The sequence below is a fragment of the Rhipicephalus microplus genome, chromosome X (genome assembly GCF_043290135.1).
Source record: "Rhipicephalus microplus isolate Deutch F79 chromosome X, USDA_Rmic, whole genome shotgun sequence".
In the NCBI taxonomy this organism is placed as follows: Eukaryota; Metazoa; Arthropoda; class Arachnida; order Ixodida; family Ixodidae; genus Rhipicephalus; species Rhipicephalus microplus.
The window spans coordinates 66,775,730-66,799,742 of NC_134710.1; the positions used below are offsets into that span (position 1 = coordinate 66,775,730).

The window sequence follows — 24,013 nt, forward strand, 5'->3', positions numbered from 1 at the left end:
GCACCAAGGCAAAGATAACGAAAACAAACACACAGAGTGCTACTTCCAATTGATATATAGTGCTAAATAAACACTTCATATATGTATGTCGTTTCTTCGATTATCACGTCGTAATCCATTCAAATCTACAGTAGATACACAGCCACCATAATTCTCCATAAGAAAAAGTGATAGCATCCCAATAAAGAATGGTGTAAGGCAGGCAGACACAATCTCTCCCATGCTATTCACCTTGTGTACAGGAGCTTTTCAAGACCTTAAATTGGGAAGAGTTAGGGATAAGAGTTGATGGAGAGTACCTTAGTAATTTGCAATTCGCTGATGATGTTGCCTTGATGAGTAACTCTGGGGACGAATTACACCTCATGATTACTGAACTGGACATGGAAAGCAGAAGAGTACATCTGAAAATTAATATGCATAAAAACTAAAGCAATGTGCAACAGTCTCGGCAGAAAACAGCTCCTTGCAATAGGTGGAGAAATGCTGAAAGTTGTAAAGGAATATGTCTATTTAGAACAGGTAGTTACCGCAGAGCCGAACCATGGGAAAGCAGAAGAGTAGATCTGAAAATTAATATGCATAAAAACTAAAGCAATGTGCAACAGTCTCGGCAGAAAACAGCTCCTTGCAATAGGTGGAGAAATGCTGAAAGTTGTAAAGGAATATGTCTATTTAGAACAGGTAGTTACCGCAGAGCCGAACCATGAGAGTGAACTAACCAGAAAAATAAGAATGGGGTGGGTCACATTCGGCAAGCATTCTAAAATTATCAATGGTAATCTACTGTACCACTAACCCTCAAGGCAAAGGTATATAACAGCTGCGTCTTGCCATTACTTATACAGGGAGCAGAAACCTGGAGGCTTACTGAGATGGTTCAGCTTAAATTGAGGATGACGCAGCGAGCGATGGAAAGGAAAATGATAGGTGCAAGTTTAAAAGACAAGAAGAGAGCAGAGTGAATCAGGGAATGAACCGGGGTTAAGGATATTGATACAAGCTATCATTAACATCAAGGATTGGACCATAAAGGCGACGAAGATGACGATTGAACAAAAGCTCGTGTTGTTGTTGCCACTCCGCCATCTTGGTTCAAGGACACTGTGTACTCCGTGTACAATCTGTAAATATATTTAAATATATTTCTACCATCTGTCTACTCTCACCCCGTGACAATATCATAGTTGAAATCAAGAAAAAGAAATGCACATGGGCCGGGTATGTAGCGCGTAGGCAGGATAACAGCTGGTCATTAAGGGTAACTGACTGGATTCCCAGAGAAGGCAAATGCACGAGGGAAAGACAAAGTTAGAGGGCCAGTGAAATTAAAAAGTTTGCAGATACTGTAACCTGGCAGCTGAAAGCACATGACCAGGTTGATTGGCGGTTCATGGGAGAGGCCTTTGCCCTGCAGTGGGCGTAGTCAGGCTGATGATGATGATAATGTTAATAAGCAACGCATTCTTCAGAAGAAAAGCTACTGACAAATTTTTATTAGGCTTTTTTCACTAAAGATTGGAAGTGTTGTTAACATTCTTACAAAAGCAGTGCAACAAACCTAAAATCACTTGATTTCATACAGAAAATGTTTTTGACCAAACACAATGTGCCATTAGGGCAAAATTAGACTAGGTGAAAATGGTGACATCAAATGAATGTGGGTTTCAACATACATGGGCCAGCACAAATGAGACAATAAGGTATGCAGCTTAGCAATAGAGGAAATCTAGGGCAGGGGGCTTTTTGCATAGGATTTCTGCATAGGTAATCTAGAGCTTTTTGCATTGGATTTTGAAAGGGTTTTTACAACTCTTCAGTACAGTGAATATCTGTATGTATGTAATTCACGATTGCTGCATTCAACTGTTTGCACTTTTTTTTTCCTAGATAGGTGTAATTCTTAATGTAGCTTTTTGCGTGAAATAAACGCGAGAGACGAACAAGCGTGCTTGTTCGTATCGTGTTTATTTCGCAATAGATTGCCCAACAAGTCATTCTGCAGATAGGTGTAAAGTGTGAGATTGGGCTAGTTGGTAATTCATTATTAAACTTCTCAGCGCAAAAAGTTCCGACAACTAACACAAGAGACAAGGATGAGTGCTCGTCCTTGTCTCTTGTGTTAGTTGTCGGAAGTTTTTGCACTGAGAAGTTTAATGATAGGTGTAAGTCGTTTCTTATTGTTATCTTTGGTTCACTTGGGCACCAGCATCAAAACAGCTATGTTGGTTTATTTCATGTCGCTGTCCGCACTTTTGTGAGGTAATAGGTAGTGGTTTTGTCAAATAGTACTCACAAGTGGAGATGAAAATCATTTTTGTTGATAACTGATGCAGCAACTCGAGTAGGTCATAGATCTATTGCAATATATATATATATATATATATATATATATATATATATATATATATATATATATATATATATATATATATATATATATATATATATATATATATATATAGATTTAGAGTCATGGGATGAAGCGAACTTCGGTTGTTTTCTGCACAGCTGGGAAATCCAGGTTCTTACCGCGACGCGGATGTGCCCCTCAAGTACTGCGCACGCCTCCTAGCATCCAGTTTCCTCTTGACTGGCACCAGTGGGATGCTGATGCCTGATGCCAATGTGAGGGTCAGCATGAAAGTGCTGGCCATGGCCAGCCTGACCCGTGCGCTGCTTCTGTATCCTCCAGCCCTCTTTCTTGACCTTCACATCACCCAAGTGCCCGATGAAGGTGGTTACATGTTTGACTTGTTCATTGCATTATAATGCATATCAGTAGAGAGCGAGGTATCAGTAGGCTAGTTCTATGCTCATAAGGGAGGATAGCATTACGGAGGCATTGTGTTAAGCAGTAAGGAGTTCATCTCCAATGAATTCGAGGAGGGACCTCTCTTCATCAGGGTTCATTTCAAGTATACAACTATGACTTCATTGTGCAATCACTTCTTACACACACAGACACCCACACACAAAGATAGACAGATGCCCTTGAGCCCTGCTGCTACATTTCTTGTGGTACTGTGAAAAAAAAAAGACATTTTAGCCAGGAAACACATTAACTGAGATGCGGGAAAAAAAGTAGAAATGTAATAGCGTATCCTAGTGTGTATGAAGTCAAATCGCGATATAAATAATTTCAATGCAATCAAACTTTTTACATAATAATTATTCATTTAACTTCTGATTATTTTATACTGAAAGAACATGTATTTCTAGCGTCATTGTAATGAAGAGCCTTGTTTATCTGTGATTTTAGTATAACGCAGTTTCACTGGTGCCATAAAGGAAGTCTGAGGCGATAAATTGAGACTTCAGGTACTAGTGGGCAGATATTAGTTTAGTTGAGCATTGTGTTGGCAAATGCATTTTTGAAATTGCACTGTGCACTAGAGCAGCCGCTGACATTGAACAGCACCTTTGCAGGCAGAATTTTCGAGGTAACCTCCCCTCTCCTCCTCTGAAGCAGGAGAGGTTGTCTCCACTTTTTCTTTTTTTTTTAGCATTTAGTTGCTCATATGTAAAAAAAAAAATCAGAAAGCTGGTCAACTTAGAAACACACTTTTGATGCTGCAGCTTGACCTAGACCTAAGATAGCAAGTAATGCTTTACAATGTCGAATACAATTTTCAGTAACAGATTCAAAGTTATTTTGTTAGGATGGCACAATATGATTTTATTTGCTTGATGTCCAGTAAAAGAAATGGTAAAATGAAGTCGTATGCATGTCAGAGTCCGAAACTGCCTCAAGGTGTCGCCCCACAGAGCGAGAACCGGCTGCTGACGTGCTCTACACACACGTGGCCGCGACTGTACATATGTTTGATGCCATTTTGTAACGTTACACTCAACAATTAAATTGCATTGCAATCACCTTCCCTGCACATGCTTCGCATGACATCAATTTTCATGGTACGTGAGATTTGCCAAATTTTTTTTTTTCCTCGTATTTTCACTTACCAAGCATTTTCTTACAACAAATGTGGGGCTTTTGGTGTTGTGAAAGGGGGATTTACTTATATGAGAAAAATAGTTTTCTCTCGGCGGAGCCTTTGGCAACAGTTTTCTATGCAGTAAAGCCCTATTATTCACATCCAAGCAAACATTGACAGACTTGCAGACAAGTATTGAGTCAATCTAATTTGGCCTAACAATTTTTTTTAGCATCTCTTTAAACTCAAAGATGTCCTTGTTGCTTTGATATGTGGTAAAATATGTTACGCGGGCATGCCCGAATCTTCTTTGCCTTGTGTTTTCAGATGGGGATCAGAAAATATGGGACATTCTTGAATTTGTGCATCATTCTGACCCTCAGCTTTGTGGCCAGACTGCGCTACTTGTGGGTCACTACATTGGCCACACACTCAAACTGGCAAGCCATGGATGGAATTACTGGGCTCGAAAGCAGACAAGGAGGCCAGGTATTTTGTTGAGTTTGCAGGAAGTGATGACCTTTGCTATCCCTAACTTGTCACTGAGGAGACATAGCAAAGCTGTTGGCTGGTTTGCTTGGCTCAATTTTATTTTGCTTGTAATAATCATATGTAGGGTTGCCAGGTAGAAAAGACAAATAAAAAAGTTTTCAGTAAATTAGGAAAACTAGTTTAAAAGTAGCCAACTTGAGCCAAGACCAATAAAAGCAGCCAAAAATAGGTGCATATGGGTGAAAACAACTGTGATATTAATTATATTGTTATTTGAACAACTAAATTTTAGAGCCTTTTGGCAGAAATGAATTATATAGTAATTATTGGGGTTTAACGTCCCAAAAGGCAGATACCTATAAATAGGCACAGCGAGAACCCTCCAAAATCATAATAGCTGAGTTTAAAGTATGAACTGTTTACTCTAGCAATTATTCCGGACAGGATGACGAAGTTTTTGCGGCTGTTGCAGAAGTAACACTGTCTTCACACTTCTGCTGTGACTTTTTTTTAAAAGGACAAGAAGTATTAGTTTTTTGGTGACACTAAAAATGAATACCACCTGAGTGGGCTCTAAATCACAGTTTCTATCGCTAAAGCATGAATTGTAGCCACTTTTACAATCATTTCTCGCGTGATGATGAAGTCCAAGCAATTAGTATTTGCCACTTGAAGTGACATAAGGAGTTGGTCAGATATATGATTTCTGACATCAATGAATGCAGAGCGTTTTCTATGCAGAAGACTTTTGATTGTGCTGTTCTTTTACAATTAAAGTTTAAAGTGGCGTTCAGCTATAGGTAGTCTGCAAATTTTTGCGCCCGGCAAATTCATTCCCGAGTTTCAGACATGAATCCAAGATATGTTGTTTTCTGTAATGAAACTGCCAAATTAAATACAATTCCTAGGAGCTGGAAACAGGCCTTAGTTGCCACCTTTTGATATCAGATACACGAATGGCAGTGTCTTCAACAGCACAAAATATTGATCATTTGATTCAGTCTCTGGTACGAGAAACTAGCCAGAAAGTAGCCAAGTCACCAAAAAGCCTTTCTGCCGCCACCGGCCTTAAAAAATATAGCCTAATAGGCACGAAGTAGTCAGACCAGGCAACACTGCTCATAAGCATTCAGAACCCTGCAATATTCTTAACTCCAGCCAAAAATATTTTATAAGTTGTAAAAACTGGCAGAAACAATGCCAGTACAGTGCAGTCCACTTATAACGATACCACATATAACGATATATCGGTTATAACGATGGGTCGACCTAACAGTCTCATTTTATGCATTGGGGCTATGGGGAAAAAAACCATATATAACGATATGTTATCCACCGCATATCGGATACAACGATGAAAAGTTTGCCGTGGACGGCATGTTTCATTCAGAATAATCGTAACATTTAGATTGATAGGTTCCTCTGAAACGAACTATGCCGAGACAAGACGAAAAGTTAGCGTAGGCGAGTACCTGCCGCCACTGCAGCACAGCGCCGGCAGCGCGTCCCAGCCGTGCAAAAAGCCGAGGAGAGCGTCGCGAGTTGGCGCGACGCGCTACAGATGGCGCCAGCTGTGTCACGTTTTGCGCCTCGCCGCGCGTCGACCGCGGAGAGGCTGAGAGAATTTAAAAAAAAAAAATAAAATTGCGAAAAGCAAAGCGCCGCGCTCCGCGGCTCCCCGCCTTCTACACCGGCAAGCCGGCAAGCTACTCGTAGCTTGCCGAACCAAAGCGATAAGAGAGAGAAAATAAAAAAAGCGAAAAACAAAGCGGCGCGGCGGCATCGGGGCGGGGCCTCGTTGGCATTCCGGCTGTGTACCTCTGGCTGTGCTTTCTTCCTCCCACTGCTCCCACCCCGCCGTCGGTCAGTCTCTCTTCCTCAGCGAACCCGTGATGCGTTCTTCGGAGTAAGAAATAAAGTCTTGTTTTTGACATCCTACTATCTACAATATTTATTAATTGGTGAAAATAGTGAAATGAAGCCTGGAGCTACAAAAGGTACGTCCGGCGACGATTTTTTGGCGGCAGTCCAGATATAACGATCACCGGTTATAACGATCATATTTTTAGGTTTTCTCGATATCGTTATAAGTGGACTGCACTGTATTGATAGTTTTGCCACGAAGGTTTTTTAATGAGTCAAGCTTTCATCACGGGTTGTTTACATGTGATGTGAACTTGAATCACCAAAGCTTATTTTGCTGCCAGTAACCTCGTACATATAAGCTATGTTAAGCTTGGTAGGATTACTTATGTTTATATCATCAGGGAAACACTTATATTGTGGTATGTTTACTTAATTTTTGGCCTGGGTTAATTTGGTCATATTAAGAAATTTTAGCAGTAAGTGTAGCGCTTTTACACTATCATTATTTGAAATGTATGATTTCGATTTAGTACGTGAAATATTGAATAATTGATTTGTCACTTTTATTATAAAAAATTCTAGTTGAGAGTCAGTAACTTTTCTTGTTTCTTTTGTCCTTTGTCCTGCTCGTGAGTGTTGCTCATAATTGTCTTCATGAGCACCTCCCAACTAAATCAGCTTACCATCTTGGTGCTAACAGGTGCTTGCAAAAGCACTTACCTGTTTTCTATGGGGGCTCTTTCACCTCCTCTTTCTCTGTCGCCCATTTTCAGATGTTCCCAAACTGGTCGATCTGGTCAGCAAAATTACTCAAGTTGCGGGCAGCTCTTCCTCCGTGTCGAGTCGTACAGGGGTGCAAGCCACCCGCCTGTGCATTGCTAGCTTGCTCCACTCCTGCCATGCCAACTTAGTGCCATCATTGCTCGAGGCTTGTATGAAGCTCAAGGACAATGCCTACTGGCTAGTCAAGGTAGGCTTTACCCCACTCCTCCTTTGCATCTTTACACGTGGCACATTTTCACCTTTGTTTTTGTGCACAATTTTGTTTGTTGTTGCTACCTATACAATAGAATCTTAATACCGTAGTTCTCATATATAATGATTTATCTGTTATAACGACAATATTTTGGTGCACTTACGATTTTTCTATGCTACCCATTGAAACTGAGTATACATATATGGGGAACATTTTTCATAGCCTCCTACCTTTACAACGAACACTTGTGACACGGTTGCGGTAAAAATGTGGTGCATATGAAGCAAAAAAAAAAACGGTTAGAAGAACAGCCATTCTAAAGCATTGAAGAGGCGTGCGGTCGCGCATGTCCGGCTGCGGTTTACTTGCGTATACCGCGGTGACCACTGAATGCAGATTCTGGACGCTGTGATTGAGGTCGCTCATTTTCTAGGTGTTTCTTCACTGGCAGAATGGCAGTGATGGGGGAAAAAATGAAATGGGAGGCAGCATGAAGACTTGCGGTCATCTTTAAGGGGGGACACGCCCTTTGAAAACCGGAAAATCGCTAAAAATTCGATTTTTGAAAACTACATATTTGGGTAGTATGTCACATAAACTATCTGTTCTGTAAATATTAATGTCTAGTTCATCGCGAAAGTACGGTAAATAAATTATATAACATGCCGCGACAGCCGGCGCGTGGCCAGCAAGCGTTGAAAGTACCCCAGCTTCACGCGTTTGCTGTTTCCAAACCACGTGGCCCAGCGCCGCCATCTTGGTCTTTTTTGCTTGTGAATTCATGCTCTTTTTTTGTTGACCACCCACGGCAGCAGCAGCGGCGTAACCGAGGCAGGAATAGTTTGGGGGCTTTCGAAGTTTTGAAGTTGTTTGAGGTTTGAATGCAAAACCACAATTGGAGGAAGTGCGCATCTCGAGGGAGTGGAGTATCACGTGGCTTCTATTGGCTGCTTTATGTGATGATGCATTTGATTCCTCAGCTCGCCATCTGCTCCAGCGCTTTCAAAGCTGGGCCTGCAAATTTGTGCGCCCCGTTTGCCATCATCCCACTTGGTTTTCACACGTGCTCTTCAATCTTTTTTCGCCTTTACAAGACAATATTCTACCGTCTTTGAGACAATCTTTCGCCGTAGTCATGGGATGCTGATTGTTGCGCTGTCAGTCATGATGGCCTAAACAAAGTTCGGGACTCATCATGCGTTCGGTTCAAGAAAGCATCAGATAAAGCTCATATGAATGACGCGGTTGGTTCATGCGCCAGCGTGCGGTGACAATCGCATCGATCCTTTTGGCAGAGCAGCTTCTGCATCGTCTCTGCAAGATGACTGCATTGAAGCTTCTCGCAACGTCGAGATGGTTACACAATTGGTGTGAGACTTCGTCGTTACAAGTGAGGCTGGTGTTGGTGTTTCGTGCTCAGGTGCATCTGATGCATCCCGCTGGCTAACCGCAGTGATAATGGCCCCGAACAGTGCGATCGCGTCGTCGACTGTGCATTTGAAGACACGCTTTAGGACGTGCAATAAATTAGCCACGGAAGGTAGCGAATGTGCTGCTGTGCAACAAAATCTCAGTGCTATGCTGGTGACCAAGAGGAAGTTTCAGATGATGCCTCAATCTGAAGATGCCACCGCTACAACTGAAGGCGAAAAATATTTCCTCGTGCAAGGGGATGTCCTTAGCGACCTGCTGTACGACAAGCAGGAAAAGCAGCAGAAGAAAAGAGTCCCAAAGGACATATCTACCTACTGTGCAGGGTCTTTTTAGACCAAAATATGTGTTCGAAACTTTCGAAGTCCATTTTCTCAAAATGACTGTTTTGGCCACTGAGGCTGTTTAGTCGGGTGATATCTCTTAAACCATTCATCTTATTTCTATCAGATTTGTTTTATTATGTACCTTAACAAATTGCCCACACACTGACAAAACCACCTTTTCACTTTATTGAGTCAGTAATTTGTGATAAATAAACTTTCATTGATAAAATTCAAATGACAAACACTAAATCCAGTGCTCTACTAAAAAAATTTCAGCAAGGAAAGTTTGAAAGAGGGCTCTGTTATAGTGTAGAGCACCCATCCAGGAATAATCGTAGTGAATTTCACAGTGCTAGCACATTCACCGAATTCACCAGAGCCTGACTAAGAAACCAACGTGGACTATCCTGATAAATGACTGTAACTTGGGAATCAGTGAACATAAATGAATGACATTTTGTGATTATTCAAATGGCATTGTTATTAGCCTACCCAGAAAATTTCATTAGGATATCTCAACAAACGAAAAAGTTGCCCTGCCATGGTAACCTCACCTCTTAATTGCTCGGTAAACTTTTCTGACATGGTTCTCTGTGTCTACGATCACAGCTGGTTGACCAAGCAGTGCTTTTTAATGCATGAAGCCATAAATGCAAGAAGTAGGAACTTTTTTTGACATAAAGATTCACTGCGATACTCAGCTCTCCGACGCCACAGTGCCACATAAGGTCTTCTACTTTTCGGTAATGGCTAAGACTGGTTTATCCCTCATAGAGACTTCCGCACGGCGGCGGCAGTGCCTTAATCGATAAAAATCAGACAATGGCAAAGGAGAAGTGGCCGGTAACGATGAATGCGCCATTTCAACTCGTCATTGACAGCCTTATCAGAGTGCGGATATCTCTTCTTTAGCTAAACATGTTTAAACCGCACGAAGTGACAGTGGTACAAACGCATCATGCTCTATTTTATTTTTACTACAAGTTATGTTTATATGATTATCTATTCACCGTCGGTCAAGGAAAAAAAGTACAAACCTAAGGACTCGTTTTCTTTGTTTGACATAATTTTAATGAGAACAAACAGACAGTGATGCCAAAGAAAGTATAGAGAATGTTATTCGAAGGTTGCAGGTACAATACCTGCTGCTGCCAAGTTATCTCTTTGTACCTTTTTCTTTCTTCACATTTTCATTACAATTACATCGTAATAACATCCCCTATACTTTCCTTGCCATCATTGTCTGTTAGTTCTCATTAATATTGTATCTCACCATAGATGGTGTGACGGACTCACATTATTTCATTCTTAAAAGTAGGCTTGTGTGAATAGTGAATTTTAGGTTCAAAGCAAATCAGTAGCGAATAGTGAATTCGAATACTTTGTATATATGACATGCAAAGGAAAATGGGCATATTTATCATGACCCAACTAACCTGCACAATATTTTTTTAAATTTATATAGAGCCTTTATGCAAATGCCATTTCTTTTTTTTGTTGTTGTTCAAAGGAAGTTGAAACAACTTTGAGTAGTAACCGGGTTTGACTTTCAGCAGGATGTGAGTCATAATTCTTAAAAAACATAACATTTTAAAATTTATTATACTTAGAGCATATAAGCCATCATAACAGGCTTTTAGGCTTAATAAATTTAATGAATTGAATTGAGGGCAATGTTTTCATTTAAAGGGGCCATGTGAAACTTTTTCAAGTAGCCATGGAATGGATTTATTAAGGAAGCTTATTGCCACATGAATTCACCACCGCAAAAATATGTAGAATTTGTCCCGTACGCATGGAGTTTCAAAGATTTCGTGCCCGCTGCAAGTGCATTTTTTCTTTTTGTCCCGATGGAAGCGCTGCAAGTTAAGCAGGAAGGGATGGCACGAAAAAAGAAACCACGTCACGCGTGCTTTCTGAGCTTGTGGAGTCATTTGCCGAGAGAAGAAAGCAATTCTTAGCTGGCTTTGAGAATTTATTGTGAATTGCATGCTGTGTTCTGTGCTAAAATATTTTGCTTGCGTGTCCACGGTAGCGTCGACGACCAATCGGCAGCGTTTTCTGGCAATGCTCAAAAAGTATTGCAGGGCCCCTTTAAAATTGAAGGGGGGCTTCGCGGCCGAGCGGATTTCTCTTGGATAGGTGCTTTCACGGTTCAGCACCCCTACACTGCAGCGAAACCATCTTTGCAGGCAGTACATTCAGATTATTATGCATTTATTAGTTCTTTGCAAATAATTCGAAATGGTCTATAACTTAAATTCGATTTGAAGTGAATTCGGATATCTTACTATTCATTCGAATATTCTAACATTCGAATATTCACACAAGCCTACTTAAAAGAAATCACTCCCTGAGAGTGGCAGGAAATTATTTAAGGGGAGACGTGGGTCTTGAAAATTGTTTTTATTATTTGTCTGAATCGAATGAAACGTAATACACTTATTCAGTTTCTTCTGCATATTCAAAATCTTTAAGTATATTTTCAATAGCTCCATTAGAACAGAAGATATAAAATTTTTATAATATACAATCAGCATATTTCTTACAGGGCTTTTTGGCAATTTTAACTTTGCAAAACACAAAAACAAAGTATATATCCAGATTGCCAGAGAGCTGCTCTAGCCGATATTGCTAATTTTATTGTTTGCAACAAACTTCGAACGTGAAAAAAATGTGAAATAAATGGATACCAACATGAGTGAAAATTTTCTTTAACATATTGTTTAAAGTCATTATCAATTACAATTTAGTGAACAAGATTTTGAAGAAAATTAATAGCATCATTGGCCAGATCTATTCAGTACGAACACAGTGGTATCAAACTTGTTATTGTGTGTCAATAAAAACATGTCGAAATGCCCCGTAAGGTTACGTGTTATGTCTAAAAACATGAAACTGAGAAAAATGCATTTGAAGTTTTAGTTTCCCCTAAATTGATGTGGTATTGCAATATAACTGTAGAAATGGCATCCCTATAGAGGTTTGCCCTTCAGGAACAAGATAATGCCATATATGTTACAACAATGTCACGGGAACACTGAAAAATTTGCTTCATTAGCATGCATAGTCCTTAAAAATACAGTTAAACCTCGTTATAACGAGACGGGCTATAACGAAATAATGGATATAACGAGCAAATCCTAATTCCCTTTGAAAGTCCCTATACAAGCCAATGTATTCAAAACCTCGTTCTAACGAGGCAAAATTTGTCTGTTATGGGATATAACGAACAAATTTTGTTAGGAAGTAATATTTTTAGCCGATGTCACGACAGTGCACAACGCGAATTTGAGATGGCGCGCAACACGAGAACTGTATTTAGCAGTTCAAAACTCCCGCCACGCGCCCTCCAGCAACGCACGCAAAGCAGACGGCACGCGCTGTTCCCGGAGGAGAGGTCGCTGCACGTGCGCCGCTTGGCTACCACTGACAGCGGAGCACTCCGCGAACGTCTCGCCCTTTTCTTTTCTTTTATGTCTTCTTTATATTCTCCCTCTCCCCTTTCTCATGGCGCTGAGGCGCGCTTCCTAATCTTACATACCCCCTTCCCCTTGAGTAACCGGTTCCTAGAGGGCAGCGCAAAAGAGCGCCCCTTCTGCCCCTTCTTCTTCACAGTCACTTTCTCTGCAAGTGTTGTCGCTCGCCAACCTGAGCCGCGTTGCTTTTGCGTGCGTGTTTCTTCTCTTTTTCGACCGCTTCCGCCTTATCTTTTATCGTGCTGCACTCGTGATTCCAGCAACATGAATGCGCCAGGCGGGAAGCGAAAGCGCATAACGCTAGATCAGAAGGCGGCTATGATAAGAGCCGTCGAATCGGGGACCAAGAAAGGCAACGTGGCAAGAGACTTTGGCGTATCGACGAGCACACTGTCAACCATCTTGAGCAAGCAAGAGTCTATCATCGACGCTGTTGCACGTGGCGTGATAGGAAGCGCTAAGAGGATGAGGGCACCTGCCTTTGAAGCGGTCGAAAGGGCCGTTTTTGAATGGTTCTTGGACACGCGGGCCGTGAATCTGCCGGTGAGTGGAGCCTTGCTGCAAAGAAAAGCGAGAGACTTTGCCTGCATCATGGGCTATGACAACTTCGTAGCAAGTTCGGGTTGGCTCCAACGCTTCAAGGAGCGCCACGACATTGTCGGGAGAGCGGTCTGCGGCGAATCGCAATCTGTCGACGAAGCGGAGGCTACCAAGTGGGCGAAAGAAAACATCGTGCGGCTCCTAAAAAAATATAGCGCGGAGGATATATTTAACGCGGACGAAACCGCTCTCTTTTTCAAGATGTTGCCGCACAAGACGTTAGCCCTCAAAGGCGAGCCGTGCCATGGCGGCAAACAAAGTAAGCTGCAAATCACTGCGCTACTTTGTGCAAACATGACCGGCTCTAAGAAGCTGCCAATTTTCAAAATTGGCAAAAGTGCATCCCCTTGCTGCTTTAAGGGGAAGAGGCAGCTCCCAGTCAAGTACGTAGCCAATTGCAAAGCCTGGATGACCAGGGAAATTTTTTCAAAATGGCTTTGCGAATGGGACGAGAAGCTGGCAAAGGTGAACCGCAAGGTGTGCCTTGTTTTAGATAACTGCACCGCCCACCATACCGCTGCCGTGCTTCAAAACATCGAGCTGCTGTTCCTTCCTGCCAACTGTACAGCAAAAATACAGCCGCTTGACCAAGGCGTGATTATGTCGCTGAAGGCAGGTTACCGCAAGCGTGTGATAGACAAGCTCCTGCTCAACATGAGGATGAAGCGAGACACCGATGTTGACTTGTACGCTGTGCTCGAAACGCTTCAGGCGGCGTGGATGAGTGTGACGGCGACCACGATCGCAAACTGCTTTCGACACGCCTCATTTGTCGCCGCACTAGACGCCAGCGATGAGACATCTGACGAGCCCACTGTGCCGGACGGTTTTGCCACATCAGACAAAGTCACTGCATCATGGACGGCACTTCGTGACGCTGGTGTCGTGCCTGACAGCGAGTCGTTTTGCGACTATGTGAGTGCGGACTCGGAAGTGGTGGCAACGGAGCAGCTCCTAGATGACGATATTGTGCGCGCTGTCAGTGATTGTAACGAAACCAGTGACGATGACTCTGTCGACGAACAGGAGACAAACGTGCCGACGGCGGCGGAGGCATTAGACGCGGTGGACATACTGCGCCGCTACTTTGGCGCTCACGAGGGCGGCCAAAATGGCTTGAACATTGCGGCCGCAGCTGAGCGAGCCATCGTTCGCATCGGGAAGATGCATCAACGTCCAATTACGGACTTCTTTGCAGCTAAGTCTGCCTGAAATGCAAGCTGTGTATTTTGAAGTGCATTAAAAGAGGTGCATGACTTTTTCCTTTTTATTTGGGAATGCGGTTATTTTGTTGCATACCACCGTGCGGCGGGATGCTATTTCGCCCGCTATTTTTTTTGGGGTAAGTACAGTGCATATTATTTGCGGTAAATGCCCGCTACGGCTTTAACGAAATATTGGTTATAACGAGCAAATAGCGGCGGCCCTCCAATTTCGTTTTAACGAGGTTTAACTGTAGTGCAATGAAGCTGCTACCAAACACTTCACCATTGTATTTCAGCTTGTATGTGTACACTGTGCATAAAAATGACATGCCTATGCGGTCGGTTTTGTTGCTATTTGCACCTAGGTCAGGTTCACAAAAATAAAAAAAGGGGAAAAAATATCATTATTTGAATTATCGCAATGGCAAGGGCTTGAATCTACACTTTACAGCTGACCAGGGCTGTAGGCTGTGTCCACTGTTGGCTTGTGCCTATTCACGAGCTTGTTTTTCGTGGCATTTCTGGCTGCATGGTCTTTGTTGTATATATAAATGATGTTGTTGATGAATCTGTGTTGATGAACCTTCAGTGACCCTCACTGAAACAAATCGCTCATCGTGCATGCATATAAATGACGTTATTGATGAATCTCCAGTCACCCTCACTGAAACAAATCGCTCATCGTGCATGCCGCATGCTGAGCATGCCATCACGATTTTCACACTAACGTCCGCGCTCATTTCTTTACTGCTTAAACACTGTCGCCGCAGTTGGTGCAAATCATAAGTACAAGAAGGTAATTAAACACGCTCAAATTTACAATAAAAATTTCGTTCCACTGTCACTGGAGTTCCTCTGTTCCGTATCAGCAGAAAGTTTCCTGAAGATCTTTAGACTCGCGTAGGTGATTCAAGGTGCTGTATGGCCACATGTGCTGAAGAAAAACAGTGTAGAGGTTTCGAATTTTGAACACTACAACCACTTTCTCACACACTGACATTGGTTGTATGGCTCACATGCATGTTAACTTCCAACATTATTTCAACCATGGAGGAAGGGCATTCTTCTGATTCCTGACCTCATTACTGTTAACAGTAGGTCAGTTATTTCTTACATGTTCTTTAGCAGTAAAATTTAGGTTGATATACCAGACTTCCCATTGTGGTTACATACTGTGTGCATTCTGTGGCCTGGATTTCAATCGTTTGTTTGTTCCATAAACTTAATAAGCATAATGTTCACTGTTACTTTGTTTTCTCAAGGTGGAACTTGTGGAGATGATTGGAGAGCTGCCTTATCGTGCTCTGCAACACATAAGCAGTGTTACCAGCACTATTACAAGGAGTGTTTGTCCCTGGATGCCAACATACCAAGAGATTCTTGTGCATGAGATACTGCTTGAATTGCTTGGAGATGAAGATGTCAGAGTTCGCACAGCTGTCACTGGTGCTTTGGCAAAGTAAGGCTTCCTGACTCTGCATTTATATCTTTTGTACTAAATGGGAACAGCTGAACTATGCCTGAAAGAGCTAGCAATCTCCTAAAGCCTGATTTATTGCAGTTCAAAGAGCACAAAAAAAAACTGCTTCATTAATTGGTTTTCCTTTTTGCTGCTGCTAGTATATAAGCTAAACACGCTTGGCATTTTAATTTGAGTATACTAAAAGCACATGCTTGAACATACAGCTCAGATAATTAACATACAGTCTTCAACATTCATAAAAAATATACAGCTTTTGGTGTCACTATCAGTCTTTTTTTTTTCTGTATTCAACGAGGAAATTTAAGGTCTGTCTCTCGACACTGTAAAGTAGTGGCCTATAGGTCATTGTTTGAAAGATGTGTCTTACTTCCATGTATGTGCAGGTGTTGCTGCTATGCATGCTTCCAGGTCACTGGTTTGAATGCTGCTTGCTTAAATATCTTCAATAAATTCGTAGGATGCGCCTTGAGTGGTGGCACTATAGGCAGGGGCAAAGATGGAAATTTTACGGGGGGGGGGGGGGGGGGGTATTTTTCACGCTGTATACCATGGCAAATACAATTTCAGGGTGGGCACGAGCCTGGTGTGTCACCCCCTGGCTATAACACTGGTTCTAGGCACTTATGTCCGGGATGAAAAATAAGAGATGAAGCCTTGTAAATGGCTGTCTGGTCTTGAAAGTTTTTTAACAGGGAGAAGCTGTCTGCAAAAGCCTTGTGTATGGCAAGTCTTAGTTTTTGGTTTGGCTAAGGCATTGGGTGTTTGAAATTGATACGTATCGTAGTTGTTGACCTCATCCCCAGCTCTTTACTTATGGACAGGGCTGGCTTTTTCTCTTGCATATTAATGCAGAGTCCCAGTAAACAGAAATCTGTTAAGTGGAACTACTGTTTAAACGGAACTATTGCCTCTGCAATGCTTGGTTTCAGGCTTGTATTTTGCACTCATGTTCATCTCTCAGTAAACAGAACTCCTGTTAAATGGAACATATTTTCCCGGTCACTTCAGGTTCCGTTTACTGAGAGTCCACTGTAGTCTGAGCTCTAGTATGGAGAGAAAATCACTGTAAATGTCCCTTTTCACTTCTGGGAGCGGTGTTATTCATAGAACATCACTCAGTCTAAAGTTGTAAATAAAAAAACGGATAGCTTCGTTGATATGTATATGCAGGTGCATTCCTCAGCTGTACTACCCGGAAGACCATCCTGGAGAAAGTGCTGTGACAGCTGAAGCAGAGGTCGAAAGTAACTTGCTGCTTGGCTGGCTGCTGCATGATTCATGGATACCTGGGCCACCTCAGGTGCTTAGTTTTACCAAGCAACAAGGAGTGAACAATGTGGAGCATGAAGATAATTTCAGAAAGTCCTCTTTGTCACTCAAATGCAGGAACGTTCCTGTATGCTTACCTGCTGCTAGTGTAAATATTGTAAATTTATAAAAAGCATTTTGTTTACTCACCCTTAACTTTATATTTTTTACCCAGAGTGAACCTTCGCCATACATCACAGTGCCTAAATTTTCACCATTAGGATGTACGATATCTGACAGGAACACTATGATGAACACTTTAAATTGTTCTTGCGACAAATCACCCATTGTTTGTTGGAAATTCACAAAACCATTGAGAATTATTCTTTGTTCTCGTTTGTTCAAGTTCAGAAATGCACATTATTTATAAGGTGCATCTTTTTTTTTTAGAAGGGTGCAGTATATAGAAGGAAGACAGATGGGGCCAGTGAGTTTTATTTTTGTTACAATGTTATTTGAGCTTTGACATTCATTAGGCTCACTTGAACAGTACAATGCATTTTAGACACCTTGCATGACTCAACAAAGTTATCAAAAGGTACAAAACAATTGTAGCTGCATATAAAACAAGAATATTTTGTTACAATTACTAAACCAAAACTATAGACATGCATGCATATGTAATGTTGCATGGCATAAAATATTAACTGATATGCAGCAGTACAGTTTTTTTTGTTGTTGTAAATGGTTCTAAAGAAAGTAAAGTCACACATTTTTTTATATACATTGAAAATGAGTGAAAATATTTTTTATTTGTCAGCAATAAGTAATAAGTAGCTGTGCATTATTAGTAAGATTGTTCCAAATTGTAGCTCCTATGAATTCTAAAATGTAATGTTTGTAACTAGTTTTTTTTTTTGTCAGTAAAACTCAGATTAGGTTGCTGATGAATAGACACTGTCGTTATTTTTTCTGTAAATCATGCAAGCAGTATTTATAACAATTGACGGGGTTCAACATCCCAGAACCATCATATGACTATGAGAGACGCCGTAGTGGAGGTCTCTGGAAATGTCGACCACCTGGGGTTTTTTAACGTGCACTTAAATCAAAGGCATCTCAAGCATTTTTGCCTCCATCGAAAACGCAGCTGCCACTGACACGATTTGATCCTTCGGCCAGCAGTTGACCACCACAACCACTAGACTGCGCTGGCAGGTCTGGAAGCAGTATTATAGATATATGGATATTACACATTTATTCTTCTGAAGTGATCAAATAAATTATTGCTCTTAATACAAAAGGAATGAACTTAATTTCTAACATTATATATATGCTTAGGCTACAACATTATCTGAAGTGATCGAATAAATTATTGCCCTTAATACAAAAGGAATAAACTTAATTTCTAACGTTATATATATGCTTAGGCTACAACATTATCAAATCATTTGTGCCATAATTTAAGTGAGGTGCCTTGTATCAAAGTATCTACAGGGGACTAAATTTTACATTCTCCCTTAGCAGTGCTCCTCCTTAGCTCTTCTCTATAGAGTGTGTCATTAACTGTACTAATTGAGGAGTTTTTCTTGCTGTCTGATCATAAATTAGTCTCATTTTGTAAAGAATTACAGTAGTATTCTCTAGCTGTGTAGGCAGATAGACAGCAAACAAAATAAAAGGTAATGTTCCAGGAATAGAAGTTGGTGGCACCCTACTATTAATTGATTTAGCACATGATTGTGATCTGCAAACAGGAATTATTTGTGTTTCCATCTTTCTGATGGCCGTTAATAAACGCTAGAAGAGCCGCCATAATTCTGTATTGATGTACTTTTCACTTAAGGAAAATATGATTTAGAGAATTAAATGCCTTTGCAAAAGTAATAAACTATACCTGCTGTTATTAGGCTAGAATGTGTCAATATCGTAATGGCATCAAGACAACTTAAATGGCGGCTGTTATCAAAAAGTTCTGTTTGATGTCAAACTGGTGAGGTGAAACGATTTTGTATTTCTTGGTAAAGCTTGTTAAGGCATAAAAATAATTTTTTCTGCAATATTATTGAAAATGTAGATGTATTAATAATCTTTCAATCTTCTTTTTATTATTTTAACATATACAGTGGTGTCACTGAATTTTTTTTAGATGGGTTTGCACTACCTGACTATAAATTTATATGGCTTGTTAGAATTGAAGAAATCGCATTATTAAGTTTATAAGATAAGCTTGCATATTATCGTCATCATAGTAATTTACAAATAATGTACACTTCTAACCTCTCTTTTCAGGTTCATGGCCTTGTAGCACCTTTCTCGTGCAAGCCTCCCCGAGGCATGTCTGTATACACTGAAGCCTCCCTCTCGCGTATTATAAGCCTCTTGTGGAAAAGACTTGTTACTTCATCCAACAAGTACCTGTTGGTAGGTTATTACATCAAGTTAAAGCACCTTTTCTCTTTTTTTTTTCCAGGTATAGCATTGTACTTGACCGTGCATGAAAATTTTTGAGGGGATGAATAGAAAAGAGATTTTAGGCAAATGCCTAGGTGTTCCTGTGTTTGCAAGTTCATCTTTGTTGTTGTTGTTGTTGTTGTTGTTGTTGTTGTTATTGTTGTTGTTGTTGTATAAGTACAAGTTATAGATGAATAATTGCTTCTCTAAATGCCTGTTTCTATGTAGCTTTTTTTTTCATACTTGCCTACATGGGTATACTCAAGTATACATGGGTATACTTTTTTTTCTAGGATGCCGTTTTTGTTTCGAAATCAAGCTCAGTTACTGATTTACAGAAGGCCTGGTAGTGTTTGCAGACATTGTTGGTGATAACAACACTAGCTCTCATTTCTAAGTCACACTACCAAGTGTGTTGCCGTTACCAGCTATGTCTCTCACACCTGACACACCTGACACCTGAAACACACCTGACAGTGTGACCTTGAAATGAGAGCTGGTGTTGTTAATGCTAGTTTAGCTTTTGAGGGCATCTTTCGATTTTGGATTCTGAGCAGTTTGTTAAATACACTACTAGAGGCCATGCCATAATGTACCTGTGCATTCATTAACCATGCAACGATTAGTGGCATTGCAGATTAAAAGCAAGCCAAAAATAGTACCAAAAATATCATGGTGCTGTGCTTGCTTGTGACCTTTTCTTGAAAAATGAAACTAAAGCTGGTCATGGAAAACCTGGGGTAAATCATGTTGGGCAGTCCGAGTAAGTTGGCTGATTGGTCTTGTAGGGTAACAATATTGTCAGTGAATAGTAATTAACACGGGGACAAAGAGCAACCTGACGGTGGTGTCTCATTTCTTTTTGTGCCATTGTCAATTTTTCTGTGATCTTCAGGGTCACCACTATAAGGCCAGTGACTATATTTTTTTCAGAATTTTCAAATCATGGGACATGCATTAAGGGCCCAAATATATTAAGCAAAAAATTTTTTGTCAATTGTATTCCCTTTTTATATAGCAGAGCCCTCATAAATTTTAAAGGAAGATCGTACTTTAATAAAAATTTCTCTTGAAATTGTGACTTTTCTTGACCACTTGTGGTTGCAACTTCACCACTTCTGCAGCATAGTTGATTTGCATTGACTAGTTTTATTCTTTTACTTTGGAAGCTGAATGCCAAGCTGTATCAGATGCAAAGTGCATTAGTACATCTGTATTCAGAATCATGGTATGATTTACATCACAGGCATTATTGCTTTAGAAAAATGTTTCCCTAATCTATAGCCTAGGGCAATGAAATTTTCGCTTTTTACAGAAATTTTGGGCTGATGTTTAATATTTACTTAGTTGTACAGTAAGTTGCATAATTTTTATTTCGTATTATGACAATGTGTAAACTATTGCCCTTTTTGGACACACTTTGTCTGCCCCTAATATTTTATAGTTATGAACCCTTAATTGCTTATCTTGCTTCACATTAATTGTAGAATGCAAAAAACTTGCAAGGAAGAGTGTATAAGATATTCTGTGAACAAAAAAAGTTATAATGTCAGAAGTGTTAAAATGCTCAGCCTATATGTACTAATTCATTGCTTACTTTAGATCATAATAATTATAAGTGATAGCAGGCTCTAAAACAGCTGCTGAGGCAAGCTACGGTGCTGTAGTAGCCGAGATTGACACCTGCCTGCCTCAATGTATCTAGCGTGCCACTATTTACGTTACTAAACTGACCTATACAATCCTGTAGTCCCAACAAAACAGTGTGCGGGTACATTGGCATCTTTAGAGACATGCAGCGAAATCATCCCACTGAATCATTCATTCCTATTATGGGTTTTCACACAGGCATATTTCGTGAAAATATATTGTCTAAACAGAGGTCACCATGCACAGCCCCTTCTTTGTTTAGGAATGTTCAGGAAATTTTTGTAAAAACCTCCCCTCATCCGGTACTGTCCTGTATACAGAGCTTTCACTCGATTACAGGCACACCAATTTTTCACACTTGGCGTTTCTACCTTTGTTTCACTCGGAACTTAGCCACATCTTGTTATATTCTGTAAGACAACAATCTAGGACTCTGAACTGATGAAAAAATAGCTTTTACAATGTTAGTGTGACATACCGGTACAGTGTGACCAAGGTGTCACTTCGTGTGCCCTCACGTGTTAGCACAAGCTGAATAAAAAGTGGTTGCAATTACCATTGCTCAATCTTATTAAGCTTTAATAATATAATTTACCACAAACTAATTTAGATGTATCCTGTGAGTTTGTGCACAAACACAATTGTTCTACTTCATAAAATGTAGATTTCTTTTCCACAAAATATCTGTTCCAGTTTCAGGAAGGTCTACCAGTAAATGTAAAATTGAGCACTACTCTCACACAGAACGAGAGAAAGATGTTATTTTTGCTGCAGCACAGGTATGAATGTCTGTAGATTCATAAAACATTAAAAAGTGAAGTTGAAAAAAAAGCACCGTCATTTTTAAGTGTGGCAAAATACCTTAAGAATGATGTTAAAGAAGCTCACTCCAATGCTTTGTGAAGTTTTCTATAAAAATTATGTATTTTTGTGGTAAATGAACTTTACATAGTAATTGTACATCTAACATTATGCTGGTAGTGCTTCAGTGTATTGGACATCAATTAAATTTGGGCTTCAACACATACCATCCTTGTAATGAGTTCTTCTAGGCATCATTATAAATTTTGATATTTGGATTGATTTCCTTCTCTGTACACATTGCTTATATGTCTTCTGTTTTGTGAATCACATTTTACAGCATGGTTGCTGTCAAGCCCTAGCCAACTTGGTGCTTGAGTATCCTGTCACTGTATATATATTTGCCTGGAGCAGCCTACTGGGTTCGGCCATTCCTGTCTCCTCCCCTCTGACACTTCGGTCACAAGCTAGTGTCAGCTCTAGGTCAGCAGCACTCTCCAGATGCATTATTTTCTTTCTTGAATCTAGTGGTGTGAAGCCAAGTTTATATTGTTAGAAACAACTCAAAGAAGTTTCTTTTGAATTTCTTTTAAAAGTCGTTTTAAAGCACATTTTCAAACTACAAAGTCACACCGTGCCAAGTCAAACCTCGTTAGTACATGCCCACTTTAAGCATACTAATGGTTAAAACATAGTTGCGGCAAATCCTTGGCCAAGTTTCATAAAGACTCTTGCATTTGAGGACTGCTTAAGCCGTAGTGGTTCGTCTTATGCCTGCTGGTTTGTGCGTACCAACTGCGTTCAGTGATAATATATTGCACCATAAAATTTTACAGTGCCATTGCATTGCAGTTACCACAATGTGCCATAAACATTTTTTCGTTATTTCGGTAAGTGCCGACATTGGTCGATCAACCATTCTGATGTATGTGCAATTGCAGCTGTGTCTTTGCGGGTAATAATAGGGGGAAAAAATGAAGGTGAGGTGGTAACCACTGACAAACGCGCCGGCATGATTTATTACCAACGAAAAGCCTTTTTACAGTAAGCGTCGTCACCTATCTTTTCAAGTATGCGTGTTGCGTAGTGCCGCTTTAAGCCTACTGCACGCTTTTAATAGGCGACTACTTGAATGCGCTGGGCCTCCGATCACTGCCACCTCGTTGTGTGAGACTGTGTTCAAGCATGCACCGATTTGTAGAAACGCGAGCAGCTCGCTGTCATGGAGTTAAGTATTGTGGGTTGCAGGCACTCAGAAACCTCGCTGTATTGACGCTAACACGTGCACGATACAGCAAGCGTACCACTATTTTTGGCCATACTACACGCTTTGTTTAAGCAACAGCCCAAAAACACCTCTGTCCACTGCCAGGACTGCTGGAGCATCGGAAAGGGCACATCCCTTGCAGAAAACTTGTCATTGTGTTAGCCTGATAGGCTACTCGCTGCACCTGTGCACGGTCTAAACCAGAGTGAGCGTATTCTAGAAGATGCGAATCGGTAGTCACAACAGGCACCGAGTAGGCTGAGAGTTGCACACAACTAGCCAGTGGACAATTTGGCTTTCTGTGGCCATGCTGCATTTTTAAAAACTGCGAGTTTTTGCTTAGAAGCAGACCACGAAACGCATGTATCACAAACAGTCGTTATAGCAGGCTGTCCTAAACCCCGCAGTAATTTCCAGATTCTTCTTGGCATCGCCACCGCGTCCTATCGTACAGTTGTGCAACAATGAAAAAATCCTTTCTGCCTTTCAGCGAAATGATAGAATTCTTTGTGGTGACCACTTCGGGCAGTAGTTTCTTTGGCACTGTATTTATTTCTTTGTTGGCGGGAATGGCACATGTCAGTAGATGCAAAATTGTAGCTTGCGGTTAATGTGTAGTACATTTAGTGCAGTTATGCCGCCGTTCAGGGCAGGCACTTATTAACAAAGTTTCACCATAACATTGAAGCTGTCGAGTGTAACTGCAGGCATTTTGTTAAAATGTCCCCGCTGTCCTTATTTGACCTGTGTGGTAGTTATATATGCTAAACTTTCCTAGACAATTTGTTTCTAATAGGAGA

General features: G+C 40.8%; 1 protein-coding gene across 2 annotated transcripts in view; it reads left to right on the forward strand.

Moving 5' to 3' along the window:
- htt (huntingtin) overlaps positions 1-24,013 on the forward strand; it is a 255,626-nt gene that overhangs the window by 34,227 nt on the left and 197,386 nt on the right. For both annotated transcript variants that reach the window (XM_037426940.2, XM_075877044.1), the window contains exons 12-18: positions 2,512-2,737; positions 4,263-4,424; positions 7,067-7,263; positions 15,573-15,769; positions 16,964-17,093; positions 19,334-19,465; positions 22,287-22,429. In XM_037426940.2, the coding sequence (XP_037282837.2) occupies positions 2,512-2,737; positions 4,263-4,424; positions 7,067-7,263; positions 15,573-15,769; positions 16,964-17,093; positions 19,334-19,465; positions 22,287-22,429 (1,187 nt within the window). The remainder of the gene's footprint in view (positions 1-2,511; positions 2,738-4,262; positions 4,425-7,066; positions 7,264-15,572; positions 15,770-16,963; positions 17,094-19,333; positions 19,466-22,286; positions 22,430-24,013) is intronic.